Consider the following 20,015-nt stretch of genomic DNA (forward strand, 5'->3'; position numbering starts at 1 on the left):
GTTTATGTTGCATTCTTTGGTTTGTCTTGTAGTGTATTGTTACTGTATGGGACAATTGGCTCTAACCGGCTCTAATCTAGCAACGAGAAATGGTTTACATATGACGTGTTTTACGGATATGAACGTGTAATGGTTGGCCACCCTGTCCTTGTCTGCTGAACAGGTCTTGATAATCTAATAGTTTTTATTACAATTTAATGGTTATAACTTGGTTTTAAAAGTTGAATGAAATATTAAGAAGGCATTCAATTGTCACTTGGGGAATATAACCACAATTTGAATCCAGTTTCCTGGACCTTTAAAATTATCTAAAAGACTTGAAGTGTTTATGGTTTCCATGTCCTTTTTATTTTACATTTATTCCAATGAAATATTTTTTATTCCTTTTAAATTAATTAGGATTTTTGTGGTGAATTTTCAAACTTGTGTAGTGCATTTTATTTGCAGGTGAATCTGGTTTGAATTACCCTTATACAGTATTTTTCCTTGACACTATATACACTACAAATAACAAGTCATTGTGAACAATTATTTGATAGTCTTTCATAGCCTGGATTAACATGTTCCTTCACTGTTGTTTCCTGGAGAACGTGAATTCAGAATGTTTCTCGGTCACAAAATGAAGGATTACAATAGCCATTTCCTATCGTCTTGACATGTAACTTGTGTATTTTTTGCTTGTTTTTTTTTTTTTTTACTAATTTTATTTATCTGTCCAAACTTTATTAGTTACATAACAACTTTTTTTCCCATTGTTGTTAGGTTGCTGACCAGTTTTTATGAGTCAGAAGTGCCTGAACAGAGATGCAAATTCCCTGGAGAAGGTCAAAGGTCACCACTGAGCCTCAAGAAGACATTACCATCACTGTTGTTTTTGGGTGGCCTCACTTTACCGATGCTGTTCACAGATACTGGCAGGAAACTCTACCTAAAAACTTGGATTTATGGGACCTTGGTGGGGTGGTTGTGGGTGAATATTAGTCCCTAAGGAACAGGTACACTCCTGTTATGCCATTATGCGTATCAGTCTTTTCCTCTTCATCTTAGCTGAACAATTTTTTTTTTTTTAATGAAGCCTTCAGTTCAATTCTGAAAATTTGGGTCTCTGAATACGATTTTCCTGAACAGTCTGTCATTATAAGAAGCTTTTAACTCATGATCGGTTTCAATCCAAGTAAAACTGAGCCATTTGGATGAAGTTGTAGTATATACAACTGAACCAAATCTTACATATTTGAAGCCTTCTTGTGAGTTGTCTTAAAACATTTTCTCTCCTGAAGAAACTGGTTAAACTGGCTTACTGATGAAAATTGAAAAGCTTACTTGAGATAATTAACCAGTCCAGCCAAGAGGAAGGGTGTTTAAGGCAAAACAGAAATCTGTCTTTCATTAATCCGCCATTTTCAGCGTCCACATTACAATAACCATGATGTACTGGCAAACTGGTAATGTGTCAAAAAGAACCATAAAACCAGCTGTCTTTCAACAGGGTTCTGGGTTATGACTGGGGTTTATATACTGTGTTTACCTAAATCTGAAGTATTATCTTCATTGCATTTATTTGGTGTGCCTCCATTTGTATTTGCGCTTCAGAGGTTTGTATGCTTGCAAAATATGCCCATGATTTTTTTGCTAGAAATAATGGCAAAACCGAGAAGGTTAAATAAAATTTACACCACTGTACCTACTTTTTTTTTTTTAGAAGCATTCCTTCCTTTCTCTGCAAATAGTGTTTTGTACATGAATACCAACTTGAGAAAATGTGAACTGATCAAATAGACTAGTCCTCTGTTTGGGGGAAAATACCTTTATTTGCATCAGTGATTTTGGTCAAAGAATCAAGTACACAGAAAGTATATGTACCAGCTTTTGCAAATAACAGTACACCGCTTGTGGGAAATGGCTATGTACAGACAATGCCAATATAAGTATATTTTACTTAAGTTTTACTTGGAGTAATATGCATCAGTATACCATTTGTATTATTATTTTGTACAACTACCTACTTTTATGATTTCAGAACAAAATGTTACTATATATAGTCAAACCTTTAAATGATTTTAATTCAGTTCAGCTCAATTCGAGTTATTCCTCTTTTCCTTCCATATCTTATTTTTACAGAACGTAAAAGATACATAAAGTAAATTTGTTCAATTTGAATTCAGCACCAAGTTGTTTGTGATTGCCTGATTGGTCAAAAAAAGTAGTTGAACTATCATCAGTGATAGACAATTTCAAGTACTGTTTACTCCTTGAAATATGTGCCTTCTACTGTACCTTCTAGGGTTTGGTGTTTATACCACTGAGTACTGTCACAGTTTAAGCCATGTTGTTTGTAATGTATGCTGAGATTATCACAAGTGGACGGCAGGTGAATTATTCATCAGTTGAGGTAAACCAAGTCTAGATTATCATTTTATTAATTCATTAACATAATTATGTTAAGTCCCAAAACCGATCAGAAATCGATGGCTTAGTATTTATGTAAACTGTTGCAGGTTAGATATTGAATGGATTTTAAATACTTTCCCCATTGTCTAGTTTATGTGCTAGATGAGGTAATGATTAAGAAAATGTATAATTTCACTTAAGAATATTGACAAATCGTTAGACTCATGTTTCCACTGTTAGTATTTGCTCAGCCATGCCAGGTTTGTGTAGCTTTGTCTTGAGGTCGCAACCACCTGTTCCATTAAATGTTATTTTTACAGATTCATAAAACTTGCACTGATCTGAAAAATATGTTAATTATGCTCAGTATTTTGAAATAACACCAAATAACACAAAGTTCAGTTGAACCTAGGGTGTAATTTAAAGGTTCTCTCCAACTGCAGCATCATGTGAATATATTTTATTTGTTACTGGGTCATTGATCAATATTTCTGAATTATTAGAGTGATTGGTCCTGGAAAATGAGTCTTCAGTCTACCAGCAAACAATGTGTTAACTCCAAGTGTGTATCTAATAAAGTGAGTAATACAACACAATTAGGAAATTTAAATGTTTTATTGTTTCTATTCTATTCTACCAAAATATATATTTGTTCTTTTGCCTTGGTTTATGCATATGAATGATTATGTTACAGCAGCTTTGTGCAGGATATGTAGAAATATTACTGGGCATGATTTTGCTTTTCAATAATTCCTTTTGTGACATGACTTTTTGATACCAAAATGTTGAATGTTACCGAAACATCCATCCTGGTTTCGTTTGAATGATTTAGTTATTCTGTTAAAAACCTTGACTTCTCATTTAAGTTGAATGCATTTTTTAGAAGTGATAATTAGGCCAGTTTGCATGCATTTTCCTTCTATAATGTAACCATACTGTTTGCAAATACCAGAATTCTACCTCTGCACACATTTTGGTTCAAGATTTTGTTCCAAAATGTCTACAGATAACTGAATTAATATTGAAATGGTTTCTTGTGCTTCATAATATGTTTCTGTTTTTACCACAGCATGTTAAATAAAAATATATTTTATAAATGTGGGCATGCAGTTACTTTATGCATGTATGCATCCATTTAATGTGTGCCTAAATTCCGCAATGCTTTCCCCTCATTCATTCTGAAATGAAAAGTATTACCTAATATGTCCATTAATTGCTCAAACTATATTCTTTCAAACTGTGTTCATATTTGTTTCTTGAATGATGCTCTTTCTCTGACTGATTTCAGTACCTGTGTCTTCCAAGAAATCAATTTACATTTTATAAAAATCTATTTTCTTGATAGTATTTTTGGGGGGCAACTTACAATATTTGCATCTTGCACATTATTTATTCTGCTTGATTTTAATTGTTGACAAAGGTTTATGCTGAAAGTAAAATGGAGCACCCCCTGTCCTGTCATCTTGCCACAGCATCATATGCTGATGCCTTTATGTAAATACATTTATTTTGTGTGAATTGTCTTTGTGTGATTAAGATAATTCATATTCATGTATTCAGATACAGTACCAGTCAAACATTTGGACACACCTGCTCACATAAGGGTTTCTTTATTTTTGCTAATTTCTTCATTTTAGAATAATAGTCATCAAAACTATGAAATGACACAAATGGAAAAAAAATTATGCAGTGACCAAAAATAAGGTAAAACAAATCAAAACTCTTATTTTACATTCTTAAAAGTAGCCACCCTTTGCCTTGATAACAGCTTGGCACACTTGTGACATTCTCTCAACCAACTTCATGAGGTAGCCATCCTCCCTTTACAAGGGTAACAACACTGATTATTCTATAATGTTTGATAAGGTGGAAGAATGCAAGGGATTAGAGATTTCTGTCAGAGGTGTTACTGACTGCCCAGATTTTTGCTGATGCCATATTTAAGGCTTTGTTTTTCAGTCTGTTAAATTAAGCAAATTAATAGTAATTGTGTATTAAAATATACAGAAATGTAATTTTAAAATGTGTTCCATAGAGGTTAATTTATTTCCACTTACAAAATCATTTTTCTTACCCCTATCTGAATGCATTTTCCATCCAGACATGATTGCTTTCATTTGTGGAGTTTTGTCCTGTCACAGCACGTATATAATATTCATTTGTGGAGTTTTGTCCTGTCACAGCACGTATATAATATTCATATTTCATCAAGAGAAGACCAAGAACGTACCAATTCAAAATGAAAAAATCCACACACCTCTAAGCCATGTCAGAAAAACGATGAGGAAACTGTAGTTGTGCCTTCAAATTATATCACCATGGCCTGACAGGCTGTCGCGCAAGGAAGCCCTTACTCAAGACCGGCATAACAAAGCCAGAATGAAGTTTGCAGGTGATCACCAGGATGAAGATCTAGCCTTCTGGAGGAGTGTTCTTGTCAGATGAAAGAAAATTTGAACTGTTTGGCCATAATGATCAGCGTTATGTATGGAGGAAAAGGGGTAATGCTTTTCATCGAAAGAACAATCCCAACTGTGAAGCATGGGAGTGGCAGCATCATGTGGGGGTGTTTGGCTGCAAAAGGGACTGGTACTTACTTAATCCTCTTCATTCCCTGTGGAACATAAGGCTGCGACTATCTGCTTCCATCTGGTCCTATCCTGTGCAGCATGTTGTGCTTCGCCCCAAGTTTGGTCCTATCCTGTGCAGCATGTTGTGCTTCACCCCAAGTTAGGTTTGCCGTTTTCAGTTCCAAGGTCACAGTTTTCCACCCGTTTGTTCTTGGCCTCCCTTGTTTCCTTTTTCCAAGTGGGGTCCATCTCAAGGCGACTTTAGGAATGCGGTCCTGGTCCGTTCTGAGGACATGGCCGAGCCATTGGAGCCGTCGATGTTTAATTTCCAGCACCATATTGCGACAGTTTGTGTTTTTGTACAGGTCCTCATTGAAGATCATTTCTGGCCAAAAGATGCGACATATCTTCCGGAGACATCCATTGTTCTTTTTCATGTCACTCTCAACCACTCGCCAGCATTCTGAGCCGTACAGTAGAACTGATTTAACATTACTGTTATACAGTTGGATCTTGGTTTTTAGGCTGTACTGCTTTGACTTCCAGCTGGTTTGAAGGCTTGCAAATGTACTGCGAGCTCTCCCGAGCCTTATACTGATGTCTTTGCTGCATGCATTGTCCTTACTGAGGAGACTTCCCAGATATGTAAACTCCTCAACATAATCGAGAGAGTTACCATCCACAGTGATTGATGCATGTGGTGCTGAATTTATGCACATCACTTGGGTTTTGGAGATGTTGGTGTTCAAACCTATCTGTTTGGCAAATCTGTCAGTCCTATTCGTCTTCTCTTGCAGGTGTGTATGATTTGTGGAGAGAACAGCAAGGTCATCAGCATAATCAAGATCTTTTAGCTGGGTAAAGAGAGTCCACTGAATGCCTCTTAGCTTCTCTGAGGTGGTCTGTCGCATGGTCCAGTCAATGGCAATCAGGAAGTGTATGGGGGAGATGATACATCCCTGGCATACACCCGATTCCACGGGGAACCATTCAGTGAGGTTGTCATTTACAATGACACTACACTCAAATTGATGGTAAAACATCCTTATCAATGCAGTCATCTTTGGAGGAACTCCATAGGATTGCACAATCTTCCACAGGGTGTCACGGCGTAAGCTGTCAAAAGCTTTCCGGAAGTCGAAGTTGATGTATAATGGATTGTTCCACTCCAGGTATTGCTCAATGATGTTTTTTAGTGCAAAGATCTGGTCTATGCACCCTCTTCCTTTCCTGAAGCCTGCCTGCTCCTGCCTCTATTTGGTGTCAATCACCAAAAGGGATTGGTGCACTTAAGAAAATAGATGGCATCATGAGGAAGGAGGATTATCTAGAAATACTGAAGCAACACCTCAAGACAACAGCTAGAAAGATAAAACTTGGTTGCAACTGGGTCTTCCAGCAGGGCGACGATCCATACCTTCAAGCATACCTTCAAAGTTGGCTTAAAGGCAACAAAGTGAAAGTATTGGAGCGGCCATCACAAAGCCCTGACCTGAATCCAATAGAAAATGTGTGGACTGAACTGAAAAAGCGTGTCCGAGCAGGGAGGCCCACAAACCTGACTGAGTTACACCAGGTCTGTCAGGAGGACTGAGCAAAAATCCTGGCAAAATATTGTGAGAAGCTTGTGGAAGGCTACCCCAAGCGTTTTATTCAAGTTAAGTGAGTAATGGCAATGCCACCAAATACTAACAATGTGTATGTAAACTTTTGACCCACTGAAAATCTGATATAGTACATAAAAGCTGAAATAAATCTGTCTCTTAGCTATTGTTTTGAAATTACCTCTTATGAAAATAAAGTAGATACCCTAATTGACTTAATACAGGAAATATACAGTAACATGAAATGTGTGTAGTTGTGAAATTGAGTTAGAATGTCTTTAGCCTAGGTGTATGTAAACTTTTGGCCTCAACTATAGCTGAATCTAGTTACCAATTACATTTGGTTGATTGAGTAAATAAGGGGGCCATTTTTTCATTTTTTCACCATCGGTGTTATGGATGTTTGATAACTTTTTTCATTAGATATATGTCATCTCTGTGCAGTGGCTATCTCATATTCTTGTTTTAGCAGTGTGAGTAAACATGGGATACATGCATTTCCAGTTTGGAGCTCTGTAAAGACGTCACTGACTTTTTTCACATGGGTTGCCATTGTCTATGCTCCTTGAATTTTCCACCACAACTATAATTACTTTTGGTGCCATATAAAATAAAAATGAGGAAACCGCCAGTGTGTCTTGCTTGATTTCATCTCAAATCTGTTTATGAATGAATATATTCAGGCAGGGACTGCAGAGAAAATGAGAAATTCAGAAACGCAAATGAGGAGCTGTAATAAAAAGTGAAGGAAGGGCTGGAATGAAAATGATTAAGGTAGAAGGTTTCAACTGCCAATTTTCTTGCTTCGCCCTCTCATCATACTAAAATGTAATTTGTAGTAGTTTCAGGCAATTGATGCTTTATTTATTTATTTATTTATAAAAGACTAAATACAATAGCATTCTAATAGCCTTCCTTTCTGTAATTAACTTTTAAATGAGGAATGTACACATTTCAGATTTCAAATAGTTCCTATCATAGCCAAATATTTGCAACTGATTGCTTTCAAATATCTAAATAGATAGTATAATTTAAGTGACAGCATTTTTCATGGGGTAGAAGCCATTTATTTCTTCAAATGAACTTACTGTGCCTTTGGGAAGCATATCTTTCACCAAATGTTTGGAACAAAGGCTACCAAATACATATTTTTATTTAGATTTGCTAAATGTTTTACTTTTTGTCTGAATGGAATACATTTCAAAATGGAAAAAACTGGGTTACAGATAATCACAAAAATTAACAGAGAAGAATGAATGAAAAGAGAAAGATAATTAGCTTTTGTGTATTAGGTCCCAGGTGATTTGTAATCATTTGCCAAAATAGAAGAAAATTACAGTCTGTATAATGACAGTGTACTGTGTACAGAACATAGATAAAACAGTACCATTTAGAATGATGAGAATTCAATTAGAATTACAATTATAATGGACATAATGAGCAGCAGTCTACAATGACAGCTGCAGTCTTCAATGGGGGCAGTGTAGCATTAAGGGTAAGGTGCTGATCTTGTAACTTAAAGGTCATAGGTTTGATTCCTGGGTAGAAACACTGCCGTTAAGCAAGGTATTTAACTTGCATTGCTTCAGTATATGTCCAGCTGTATAAACGGATGCAATGTAAAAGTTGTGTAAGTTTCTCTGGATAAGAGTGTCAGCTAAATGCCTATAACGTAATGTAATGATCATAATACAATGAACTAAACATAATGCAATGCAATATCATTCTCCTTGGAAAAAGGCCGTACTGTTTAATATGTAAATATTGAATATCATGTACAGTGCCATTGTGCAATAGTTATCTGTAACTTTCCAGAATAGGAATGAATTATGCAGCTAGAGTCAAACACAAAAGATGTTTCTCCAGCCCCACCTCCTTCCCCCAGACACAATGCTCTAGCTTACTGAATCATTCTCATTCTATCACGTTTTGTTGTCTGGTTCACCCAGCTGGTCATGAGACCACAGTTACCATGCTTTGATGGCCAACAGCTGCTATGTACAGGTGACAATGTCCAGGGAGAATTTTCCAACACATCACCATTGTGCCATTTGTCTATAAAAAAGATGCACAAGCTTGATTCTGGTTTTAAATGGGTTGTAAAAATGTTTCCTATCTGAACTAGCAAAACCATGTAAAAAGGAATGAACGTGTCAGAGAATTCCAGTATCAAGGTAATATTTTTAAGTTATGAAAATATATAATATCTGCTGTTTTGCTGCAGGTTGTATGTGTTACATATCCTTAGCCAAGCATACATATGATGAAACTCAGGTTTACATCATGTGGTCTTTTTTTGTGTTCCATAATAACCATTGAGCCAATAATGTAAAGTATTTAGTGCTATTCTGAATCACTTTGTGGGTAGCCTCTTGATTACGACACACACTTTGCTCTACAACAATGCTTTGAACTTTTTTGATTTCATGAAACATTCTTGTCAACAATGAAATATCAATTCAGCCTCTGCTTCATCTGCAAAGATCCAAATAAGTTGCGTGGCAAATGCCATGGGGTGGCCGACTCTTGGGCATATACAGTTCCCCAGTGTGGTTGGGAATGTAATTTCGCACCAGGGCATTTTTTTTCTCTAATTCCTTCTGTTTGGTGCCCTCTTTGCTTTCTTCATTTCAACTTAAACTTCAACTTCAGCACACATACTCCATACATGTAAAATGGGGTGCTAATTTGATGATTTGTATTTTCACACAAATTTCCAACTTATTTTATATTCTGTTGATACTTTCCAGGAAACAACACAAAAGAAAACAGACCAAATTGATGGCAACAGCATCACCCTGGGCCGGAAAAAGGGAGTTAAGGTTAGTGGGAAGTACGCAGGTCCAATGGACTGGGAGAGAGAACCATCTGCGGCCGTGGGCCAGTCTTATGTTAGCACCCGTCACCCTCCGGACACCCTGATATCAAACAGCCCACCACTACAGAGGGCCTCCAGCTCCTCCCAGGCCCACATGCAGCAACATCCCAGGGAGGACAACAACAAGGCAGTGGAAGATTGGGACAGGGAGAGTGTCCAGGGTGCAGCAGATGCCAATATTTCCAAGCAGACACTGGAGGAATTAAAAAGCCTGCTGAGGGAGAGCTCCCTTCTGAGTGTGCAGGGAAAGGAGGGAGGCAACCCTGGGAGTACTTACTCTTACCTGAAAATGACCAAGCCTGAGGGCAGGCAGGAGGAAGTTAACAACATGTCCTTCACCACCTTCAAACCCCAGAATCAAAGCTCTCAGAAGGCCCCCCGATCTAGGAAGGACCTCTCGTCCTTTCCCATCAGCAACCCAGACTCCCCTGGATCATACAGATCTGATGTGTCTGTGAATAGGCCATCCGGTTTAAGGCAGCCCATTGCTGAGTGTGCCACCTGGAGAGATGTGTTGATGTCACAAGTTGGTCAGTATTAACCCACTTTACAAAATAATAATTGAATCCATATTCAATTATTAAATATATTGCCTTTCATTTTTTATTGTGGTAAAATGTAATATTTTATTAAACAGTATACATTGTACATGTTTTTGTAAATATAATAATTATCCAACCTAATATTAAATGTTTTTTTTTTCTTTTTAAGTATATGGTCATCTTACTGAAGCCGCAATCCCCCATAATTAATTTATTACTTTTTTCCCCCACAAAAATGCAAGTGGCACATGTTGCAGTCAGGGAGACTGAGGCAGTGGAGAAAAGAAAATAATGTATTAACTGCGTAGAATTTGACAAAATACAGTGCCCTCCAAAAGTATGGTAATGGTAGAGTGAAATTTGTTATTATTTCTATATACTTAAGGCATTTGGATTCCAGTTGAATAGATGAGTATGTCTTTTGTCTCATTCATCTTTTGATCTCAAATCCAAATGCCTAAGTATATAACAAAAATAACAAATTTCACTCTACCATTGACATACTTTTGGAGGGCATTGCACTCTTTGCAATTTAGGGAAATAAAACAATCACTGCACATATCATGTGGCTCTACATTGCAACAAACTCAAAGGAAATTAGTAATAACCATGCATTCTGGTATCTTTTGCCTTGTTTCACTTTGCAAAAATTATGCATTAAACACATTAAATTCACAGAATACGATTATCTGCTTCAAAATTGTTTTAAAAAGTTTTTAGTTACGTTTAATAGTTTTTTGGGGCATAGTTTTACATCATGTAGAAATTATAGAAGCCTGGAGAAACTCCCATTTCATGTCAAATTTAGAAGTTGGACTCTAATTGCGAACTTCTCAAATAATTGCCTAACAATTGTGAAACTTTTTTTTTGTTTTCAAACGCCTGAAATAGACAACGATAAAGACGTGAACATACAGACCCAACGATCTCAAAGCTTCTTTCACTATGACTCAACCATTGGGCACATAAAACAGAAGATTGCCCAGGAGGAAGTCAATCTTGTTCGATTTGAGGCAACAGATCTGCATGGGGTGTCCCGGTCTAAGACAGTCCCTGCCCGCTTCTTTCAGGTAACTTAAACACTCACACGTATTACTGTACATATTTTGATTTTTTTAATGAATCCATTCAATTAATTTTTGTAACTCTATTTGAATGTTAAAATGAGTAGTATGTAGGTCAAATTTAGATACAATCAATTATATCATTGAATAAAAGTTACTATGTCTCCAAGGCAGACATAATATGAAGATAAAATAATATCTATATGAAAGAAGTACATATCATTGAAGAATTTCAATGCTTTATGCTCAGAAGTCTGGGAAAAGAAATGGTAAAGAGATGTAGGAGCTGATATTACATGTTTCAGTTGTAATGATGTTATCTTTTTCTACAATTTTCAGGAGAAGGCTTTATATGGTGTGCCAATGCCAAGAAGTTACCTAGAGTTGACCCTGAGCCCTAAAAACAATGAAGTGGATCATGCCAGTGCAGCAAATTTCAACAGTGACGTGCTACTTATTCCTGACCTGCCCACATTCAGGATCTTACCCTGGGCCAACCAGACAGCCCGAGTGATCTGCGACTCCTGCTCTGTCACAGGTTACCCCTTACGCACATCACCTCGGTTTATTGCCAAACAACTGCTCGGGCAGCTGCAGAGCCTTGGATTCTCCCTGCACTCCTCTTTCACCTATGAGTGCTGTGTCTTCGGTGTCCCTGAGAAGATCAACTCCAAGACTCTCTTTTTCCCTGCTGCCACTTTACTGAGCAACAACGACCTGCCCTTCTTCCAACAGCTGGTCAGCAGCATGTACTACATGGGGGCCGATGTTGACAGCTTCTCCTCTGCCAGCGGGCCCGGGCAGATGGAGATCTCCTTTCAGCCCGAGTTTGGAATCGCTGCTGCTGACAACGCCTTTACTTTCCGCACAGGCATCAAAGAGATGGCGCACAAGCATGGCTATATTGCTAGCTTCTTCACAGATGATGGTTTCTACAATTCCGGTGTGCTCTCCCACAGCCTGTGGGATGCCAATGGGAGGAAAAACCTCTTCTACTTGGGGGGAGGAGAGCTGTCAGAGATTGGGAGGAAATGGTTGGCGGGGTTACTCCACCATTCGGCCGCCCTCAGCTGCGTGATGGCTCCTGGGGTAAGCTGCCGCCGTCAGATCGCCAAAGATGTTAAAGACCCCAAGCACACAATCTATGCCACCTGTGGCTTCAATGACAACAGCTGTGCTTTCAATGTGAAGTTCCACGGTGGCAAGGGGATGCACATAGATAACAAGCTGGGATCAGCTATGGCCAACCCGTACCTTGTGCTCGCTACCACTGTGGCGGCAGGCCTGGATGGAATCAAACGTAACCTCACCGTTGACCTAGATCCCACTAAAACTCTGGCACAGCAGAAGCAATTTTCCATTCCTGTGAAACTGGAAGATGCCCTTGTTGCTCTGGAAGAAGACCATATAATCAGAGCGGGCCTTGGAGATTCGTTTGTGCAGTACTTCATGGCTCTGAAGCGTTATGAAATTGAGACACAAGAAATGGATGCAGAGAGGAATAAATGCTTGGAATACTTTATTTAATAGCTCCCTTTTCTGAAAAGCTTTTTTCATCAAAAATACCATTAAAATCAAAGCATGGAGGCTTGCAATTAAGTGCAGATTTGGTTTATGGCAGTAGAAAGCACAGAATGTCACATAAGAACATTTTTAGTGATTTCAAGCTTTTAAGATTTATTTTGTAGTTACAGTTCAGACAGTACCACGTGGATTGCTGTAGGTTTACAATAAATGCCCTTTCTATTTCACATGGGATATTTGTTTCGTACTTTGACCATTTGTAGCCAATTTTTCACAACTGAGAACCAAATATTCTTTGAAAAACTTGGAAATGGACATGTCATTTAAATTAACAGGTGGCCATGGACATTGAAAGCTAATATCTCAATATTTTATTTTTATATTTTCAGGAAAATGGTGAAATAATGGACATATTTTAAATAATAAAATCCAGTAAAACATTTTCTGTGATTTTATAAGTCTCTTTAGCTCATCTATAAGTGAGTGTTTGTTCATCTCTCATGAAGATATTTTACTGAACTTGTTTGATAATGAAAAAGGCATAAATGATCTGAAATGAGGAAAGCAATATTTTAGAATGATCACAGTTTCTTAAAGATGTAACTGATTTTATTTGCGTATTCTGGTGTGATATTAATATAATCAACTGCAGAAGTTTTTTGCTTCACTATATATTTTAGTGAATTGTTCTTGAATTTTTCATTTCAAATTGACTCAGCTTCTGCTATACTTGATACTGAATGCATTAAAGTATAATTTCAGCAACAGCATTTTCATGAATTATGGAATTAACCCATCGGTTTACCTGTTTTGTTAAAATGTGTAATTAGACATAAAATTCACATCTAGATGGTGGGATACCATCATACATCACATTTTTTACACTGACACATTGTAATGTATGTGTTTATTTCTCAATTTGAAAACAGTTACATTTACATCTTCAGAGATTTTCTGTAACAAAAATAAATATGGCTTATGTTTGCTTAGTTTGCCAATAAAGAAAGCAGCAATATCTTAGCCTAGTGTGTATTTGTGTGTGGTGCATACACAGATTTGGCGGAGACAGAGACATTGCGTATGAATTTCATATGGATTCATTAGTTGATTAGCTATGAAGGAATCAGTCTGGAGCACACAAATATGAAGCTTTATTGAGAACAAACTGCAAACAAGAATAACGTTTTGAAAACTGATCTCAACAGTTTAGAATTTACTTTTAAAATGCCAATGTTTGCATGTGCATAATTTTTAGTCAGCCTGTATAATATTTCAAATGTATTTGTTCTTTGTGCCTGTAACAAGGGCATTTGGAAAATATGAGGTACCCAGCATAAAAAACTGTACATTCTGATTAAAATGCATTGTTAATGATGCTTTCTACCGGTCATTTTAACACCTTCAAATCTTCTGAGAATAATTGTAGGGATTTATCCCTTCATGTTAAAAACTATTTTAGATAAATAGACAAATAAACAAATAAATAAATAAACAAACAAAAAAATAAACAAACAAATAAATAAATAAATAAATAAATAAATATAGACAACAGTTTGTTTTGCTAAAGCAAGCAAACCAATAAGTATGCAAGAGAACAGGTAGTGTTCTCATGTCAAGTGAATGTAGCCTAAATTAAAAATAAAAGATTTTCTCACCACTGTTCAATTTCTTCCTTGAGCCATAGCTGATTTTCTGAAGCACATAATAGCCTTTGCAGACGTGCTAGGATGACCGAGAAAGCATACAATCCCATTACGCAACCGATTCAACCCCTTCAAGCAGATGCCATGTTTGGCCAATCCTTGCCCATTTAGGCGATGCCCAATTTAAAGCTTTATAACTCCAGGTGTGAGCATCACAGCAATACAAGTGTTTTATGAAATTCATTTTGTGTTAAATTCATTATGTGTTCATTTTGTGTTTATGCAGTGCTTTTGTGTGTTATTTGGGTTTATGGTAGGTTTATGATATTGTGAAAGGAGTTTATTTCTGATGGCTCATGGCCAAAATAATATAGTTTGTTGTCAGGAATTTGTTGATTATGGTGTGTTTTCAAGGTGTTCCCCACCAAATCCTTTATGGCCAAAATGATTGACTTTTCGTTTTAATTGGTTTGCCAAATATGTTCCTGATTTTTTGCTGTGTTCGAACTGGTCTTGTCGGAGTCTTCGAATGAAAAATTGTGTCTTATTATGTAGAATTTCATTAAATTGAAATTATTTTGTTAATTTTGTCTGTGTTTCTTCAGTTAGATCATTAGCATATGCATCATACAGATCAGATTTATTGTTCCAGACTGTGTTTGATTTCTTGGTCTTTTTTATAGAGCCACTGCCTTGTTGCCCTTGATACCATGGGAAAATCCAAGCAACTCAGCCAAGACCTCCACAAGTCTGGTTTCTTCTTAGGAGCAATTTCCAAACAACTGAAGGTACCACGAGCATCTGTACAAACAATTGTATGCAAATATAAAAATCTTGGGACCACACAGACACTGCATCATTCAGGAAGGAGGCACAAATTAACCCCCAGGGCTAAACTTTGGTCCAAAAGGTTCAACTGAACCCCCAGATAACAACGAATGAACTGAGTTGGGGGCATCAGGTACCAAAGTATCTACATCCACCATTAAGAGAATCCTATATCGCCATGGCCTGAAAAGCTGTCGCGCAAGGATGAAGCCCCTACTTGAAGACCGGCATAATAAAGCCAAAATGAAGTTTGCAGGTGATCACCAGGATGAAGACCTAGCCTTTTGGAGGAGAGTTCTCGGGTCAGATGAAAGAAAAAACTGTTTGGCCATAATGATCAGCGCTATGTGTGGAGGAAAAAAGATGTGGCTTTTAATCCAAAGAACACCATCCCAACTGTGAAGTATGGGGGTGGCAGCATCATGGTGTGGCGGTGTTTTGATGGAAAATAGACTGGTGCACTTCAGTAAATAGATGGCATCATGGGGAAGGAGTATTTTCTAGAAATACTGAAGCAAAACCTCAAGGCATCAGCTATAAAGATAAAACTTGGTCACAACTGGGTCTTCCAGGAGGACAATGATCCATTGATCCTCCAAAGTTGTTAAAGACTTAAAGACTGGCTTAAAGACAACAAAGTGAAAGTATTGTAGTGGCCATCACAAAGCCCTGACCTGAATCCCATAGAGAATTTGTGAACTGAACTGAAAAAGCGTGTCCGTGCAAGGAGGCCCACAAACATGATTGAGTTACACCAGTTCTGTCAGGAGGAATGGACAAAAATTCCAGCAAAGTATTGTGAGAAGCTTCTGGAAGGATACTGCAAGCATGTGATTCAAGTTAAGTAATTAAAAGGTAATGCCACCAAATACTAACAAAGTGTATGTAAACTTTTGACCCACTGAAAATCTGATATAGTACATGAAAGCTGACATAAATCTTACTCTTAGCTATTATTTTGAAATAGCCTCTTATGGAAATAAAGTAGATACCCTAATTAACACATGAAATGTATGGTAACATGAAATGTGTGGAGTGGAAAAATTGAGTTTTAATGTCTTAGCCTAGGCCTAGCCTAGGTGTATGTAAACTTTTGGCCTCAACTGTACAGTTAAGAAATCACATTGCAGATGACTTGAGTTCCAAAGCCTATTTATTAAAATAATAATTTTCCTTTACAAGCATATGAGTAATGTTTATGCTGACTCCAGTTATATCAATACGTAATTACAGTATCTTTATTTGTAAAAAAAAAATAATTGGCATGTTCATTTTTTGGCAATATCTTGAAGCATTAAACCTGAGGTTTTTCAGAAGTAAAACCAGTAATTTCTTGACAATTATGCATTGCAATGATTGTGTTTTCAGAAACTTAACATCAACTGTTAAAACTTGTGTTTGATTGTTCCAGAAACTGTGATTTTTAAACACTGTAAATAATAAATACTATATGTGTACAAAGGTTCATTTTAAGAAAAAATGTGTTTCATAAACAGTGCAGCTAGCCTACACTAAATGACCACAAGATATCAGTATAATAACAAAAATGAATTGCATGTGAATGGAAGAACAGTGGTTGTGCATATCCATGTAACCGATATTAATTCATTCTAACTTTCTGTGTTCGGATTGAAAATTCACATCTATGTAGTATGATTACAATATGTACTTATTCACATGAAGGTTTCATACCTTAAAGTAGAACAATTTAAAGTGATCTTTAACTCTAACTGCAATTAACTTCTTCAATGCAATGTATAGCAACATTACGATATGCTTCAAAATTAACATGATACAATATGATTGCAATACATTTAACCCAAGGTTGAAGGAAGCCAAAAGTGGGCATATAAAAATCAATACAATAAATTAAGATATTATGTGTGATGGCACTTAGTCAGTTAGGCATTTCTCGCTACGAGTGCTTAGCCCCCTTAATTGCTGCTTGCAGCGATGCATTTAAAAAAAATTTGGTGTCCTATCCAGGGCTGTGTATATCTAATTCCCACCCCAATTCCCAATTCCCAGCCACATTCATGGGTGAACCCCACTACACACAGGAAAGTGCAGACCTTCGGCTTTCCTCCAAAACATGTGACTCAGCCACTTTGTTTTATAAGCACCATTTCCAAACTTGAATTGAAAGAAGCCTACGCGTATGCAGCTGGCATGCAGAGCATGGGTGCCAAATCATCCAGCGGGGTTGCCAGAAGAATGCAGGCCTACTGAACCCACCCATACCCTGGACGATGCAATCGACAATTGCACATCGCCCACTGCAGGGCTACTGGCCACAGTTGGCAACGGCACGATCGGATACGAAGATGCCAAATAATATGACTGTAGTGTAAATTACATCCAAAGTATGCAGCATTGTTATTTGCTACCTAAACTTTCATATATGCTCATATATTTAACATGATTGAATCTTAACTATATAATATTCAGAATCTGCTTAAAATATGAAAGGATAAGGCTGGAAAATTTTTGTATTTTTCTGTTTGTTAACATATCCTATGAAAAACCTACAATGCTTCTGTCCTACTCTCAATACTGTCTGACATTTTCCTACCCCACTTAGCACTCCATTAGTAAGCCATTCAAATTGTGTGCTCTAATCATGAGACAGAGCTCAGAAAGATATATTTTCATTTTCAGAATATGCAGAATATGGCCAATGTAGTTTTTACCTAATTTAATTCCAAATGGAGCAAATTGTTGATTTCAGTGGGGACTATGTTCACTATTCATTATGTCGGTACTGCTCATTTGTCTAGGCTACATTTGATATTTTCCCAAAATGAAATTGCTGTCACTTCATAAAGTTGATTCAGATGATGAAAAAGTAGTAAGGCCAGGTTCATTGTAATGATGAATTTTGCTGACCAAAGCAACAGTATGTATTGGTGACTTGTTTTAATAGTTTTTTGTTTGTTTGTTTGGAGTTGTATGACCACCAGGATATTTGTTATATCTGGTTTTGGCTAGATGGAAAGTACTTGTTGGCAGAATAAATTGTAGGTTTCAGTCTTTTAATAGGATAATGTTGAACCTAAGAAAAATTAAATCATGCTGGCCTTAGCCTTCAACAAATAAGCTGGGACTTACAAGGCAGGATATATCAAGTGTCCAGCAAAAATATTCACCTGGCTATCAGTCAGAAGTCTGAGTTTTAACAAGCAACTGTGAGAAATGACCACAGCCAGCTTCTGTGTACCTTAAAATGGATGTTTAACATTACTTCCTCAATAAAAATGTTCAATGCGTAACTGTTTTATTATGGCCAGCAACAACAACATTTCTGTTATTACTTGATAAATGACAAAAGTTCCAGTATAAACCCTTTTCGCACTGGACTAGTAGGGTATTACCTGGGGACCTCATGTGATTTGTAATAATTGTGATCTTAAGCCCGTGTAAATCCGTAATTTGTGAAATCAAAATTCCACTGCAAATTACCTACCAAATATTTATTAGCAAATATTTTGCAAAACAGAGGTCTGATATTTGCCCTGTGCGAATTGGCATCTCAGTAATTTGCAGTCGTATTTTTTCCTGCAGGGATTCTTTGTTTTTTTGGGGCCATTTTCCGCATCTTTCCTGGTCAAAATCCATAAAATAATCTTTCAACAGCCTCAATACAGACTCCTAGCTTGGCGCTACTATTAATGTATGTGGTAGCCTATAGTAACATTAGGCCAATTGCTAGCAACTAGATGCTTTCCAAGTAATATTTCCACAAATATTGCACAAAACAAGCCAGGGGATTCATATCATAATTCAAGGTTAATGTCAGTAACTATTTTTGCATCACCTCACATCACCCATGCTCTTATCAAGCTATTTACTAACATTAACTATTAACCTATCTTATCTGTGAATCATCTCAATGCTTGCCAAATTTAGAGTCTGTCAAAGCCAGACAACATAAACACCTGGACGCCTAATTGCAAACACGTTCGGTAGCTGTCTGACCAGGGAGTCATTGACACAGTAATTCATTACAAACTAATGTAAAGTTTTCTTCTATTAATTACTCTTACCAGATATTACATTGTCTAGTTGGTACCACAAACCAGATCTACACAAGGAATTTGAAGCCCAGTGTTTAAACACCCAACATTCCGATCAAAAAACTGACAACTCTAAGATTTATATCTGGTGATAATCTATTGTATATAATGAGCAAATTCAAGAGAAATATTTTTTAGTTTTCCCATACAAATGTGTTGCATGAAACACAGACATAGAGGGGTAAATCCTAAATGACACAGGGTAATTCTCATCCAGTGTAAACAGGGCTTAAGTTAGATTTTCTGAATAAACCCTGATGGCATTTGACTGTTATTGATGCAAAGTGATCTGTGCTTAAAACACTTTGTGCAAGCCCCCTAGTGGCTAGGACGTCAGAGTCCTGAGATTGCTTAACTCAGACATTCAGCGCTCCTGCAACCAAACTATGAAAGGAAACAACTTAGTGTTCTAGCTTCATTAGTATACAATACAGACAACTATGCTATTATGTGGAGTTTCTGAGCGTCATTGTTGCATAGGTCATGTAGTTAATCCATTTAAAAAGCACCCCCTCCCTGCAGTCTCATCTACAAATATACCCCCAAAGCATGACACACTGGACAATAGGGTTGATCTGGGAGCTCATCAAAATATTCTTTCACCACAATACTTTGTATTTTGTTATAGAAACAAGATAAAGCCACCAATAGCCTGAAGGTATGCCAATACAGCAGTGAAAAATGCTGCTCACTGAATAGCAAAATAAACAAATTTTATATGTGATATTACACCATGTCATTGCAGTATCAACATCTGAGACTAAATTATGGAATAAATACAAAATCTAACCATTGGTTTTACATGTAAAGATGTCCCTTTTCACTGGTTATTTATTGCCTTGGACAATCCATTTGAGAAATAAACAAGGAAATAAAGAGTGGGGATAGGCATTTACAA

At 37.0% G+C, this 20,015-nt stretch overlaps 2 protein-coding genes across 2 annotated transcripts in view; both read left to right on the top strand.

Moving 5' to 3' along the window:
- The window catches only part of agpat5 (1-acylglycerol-3-phosphate O-acyltransferase 5 (lysophosphatidic acid acyltransferase, epsilon)), a 29,304-nt gene extending 25,816 nt beyond the window's left edge, over positions 1-3,488 (top strand). The window contains exon 8 of the mRNA XM_064324497.1: positions 763-3,488. Within this exon, the coding sequence (XP_064180567.1) occupies positions 763-988 (226 nt within the window). The 3' untranslated portion in view covers positions 989-3,488. The remainder of the gene's footprint in view (positions 1-762) is intronic.
- A 5,158-nt stretch (positions 3,489-8,646) lies between these two features.
- lgsn (lengsin, lens protein with glutamine synthetase domain) lies at positions 8,647-13,588 on the top strand. The gene is made up of 4 exons (XM_064324474.1): positions 8,647-8,739; positions 9,316-9,973; positions 10,877-11,055; positions 11,389-13,588. The coding sequence occupies exons 1-4, from the start codon at positions 8,710-8,712 to the stop codon at positions 12,574-12,576; spliced, it is 2,055 nt and encodes a 684-aa protein (XP_064180544.1). The 5' UTR covers positions 8,647-8,709; the 3' UTR covers positions 12,577-13,588.
- Positions 13,589-20,015: the final 6,427 nt, after the last annotated feature.

Source organism: Anguilla rostrata, chromosome 2, assembly GCF_018555375.3.
Source record: "Anguilla rostrata isolate EN2019 chromosome 2, ASM1855537v3, whole genome shotgun sequence".
Lineage (NCBI taxonomy): Eukaryota > Metazoa > Chordata > Actinopteri > Anguilliformes > Anguillidae > Anguilla > Anguilla rostrata.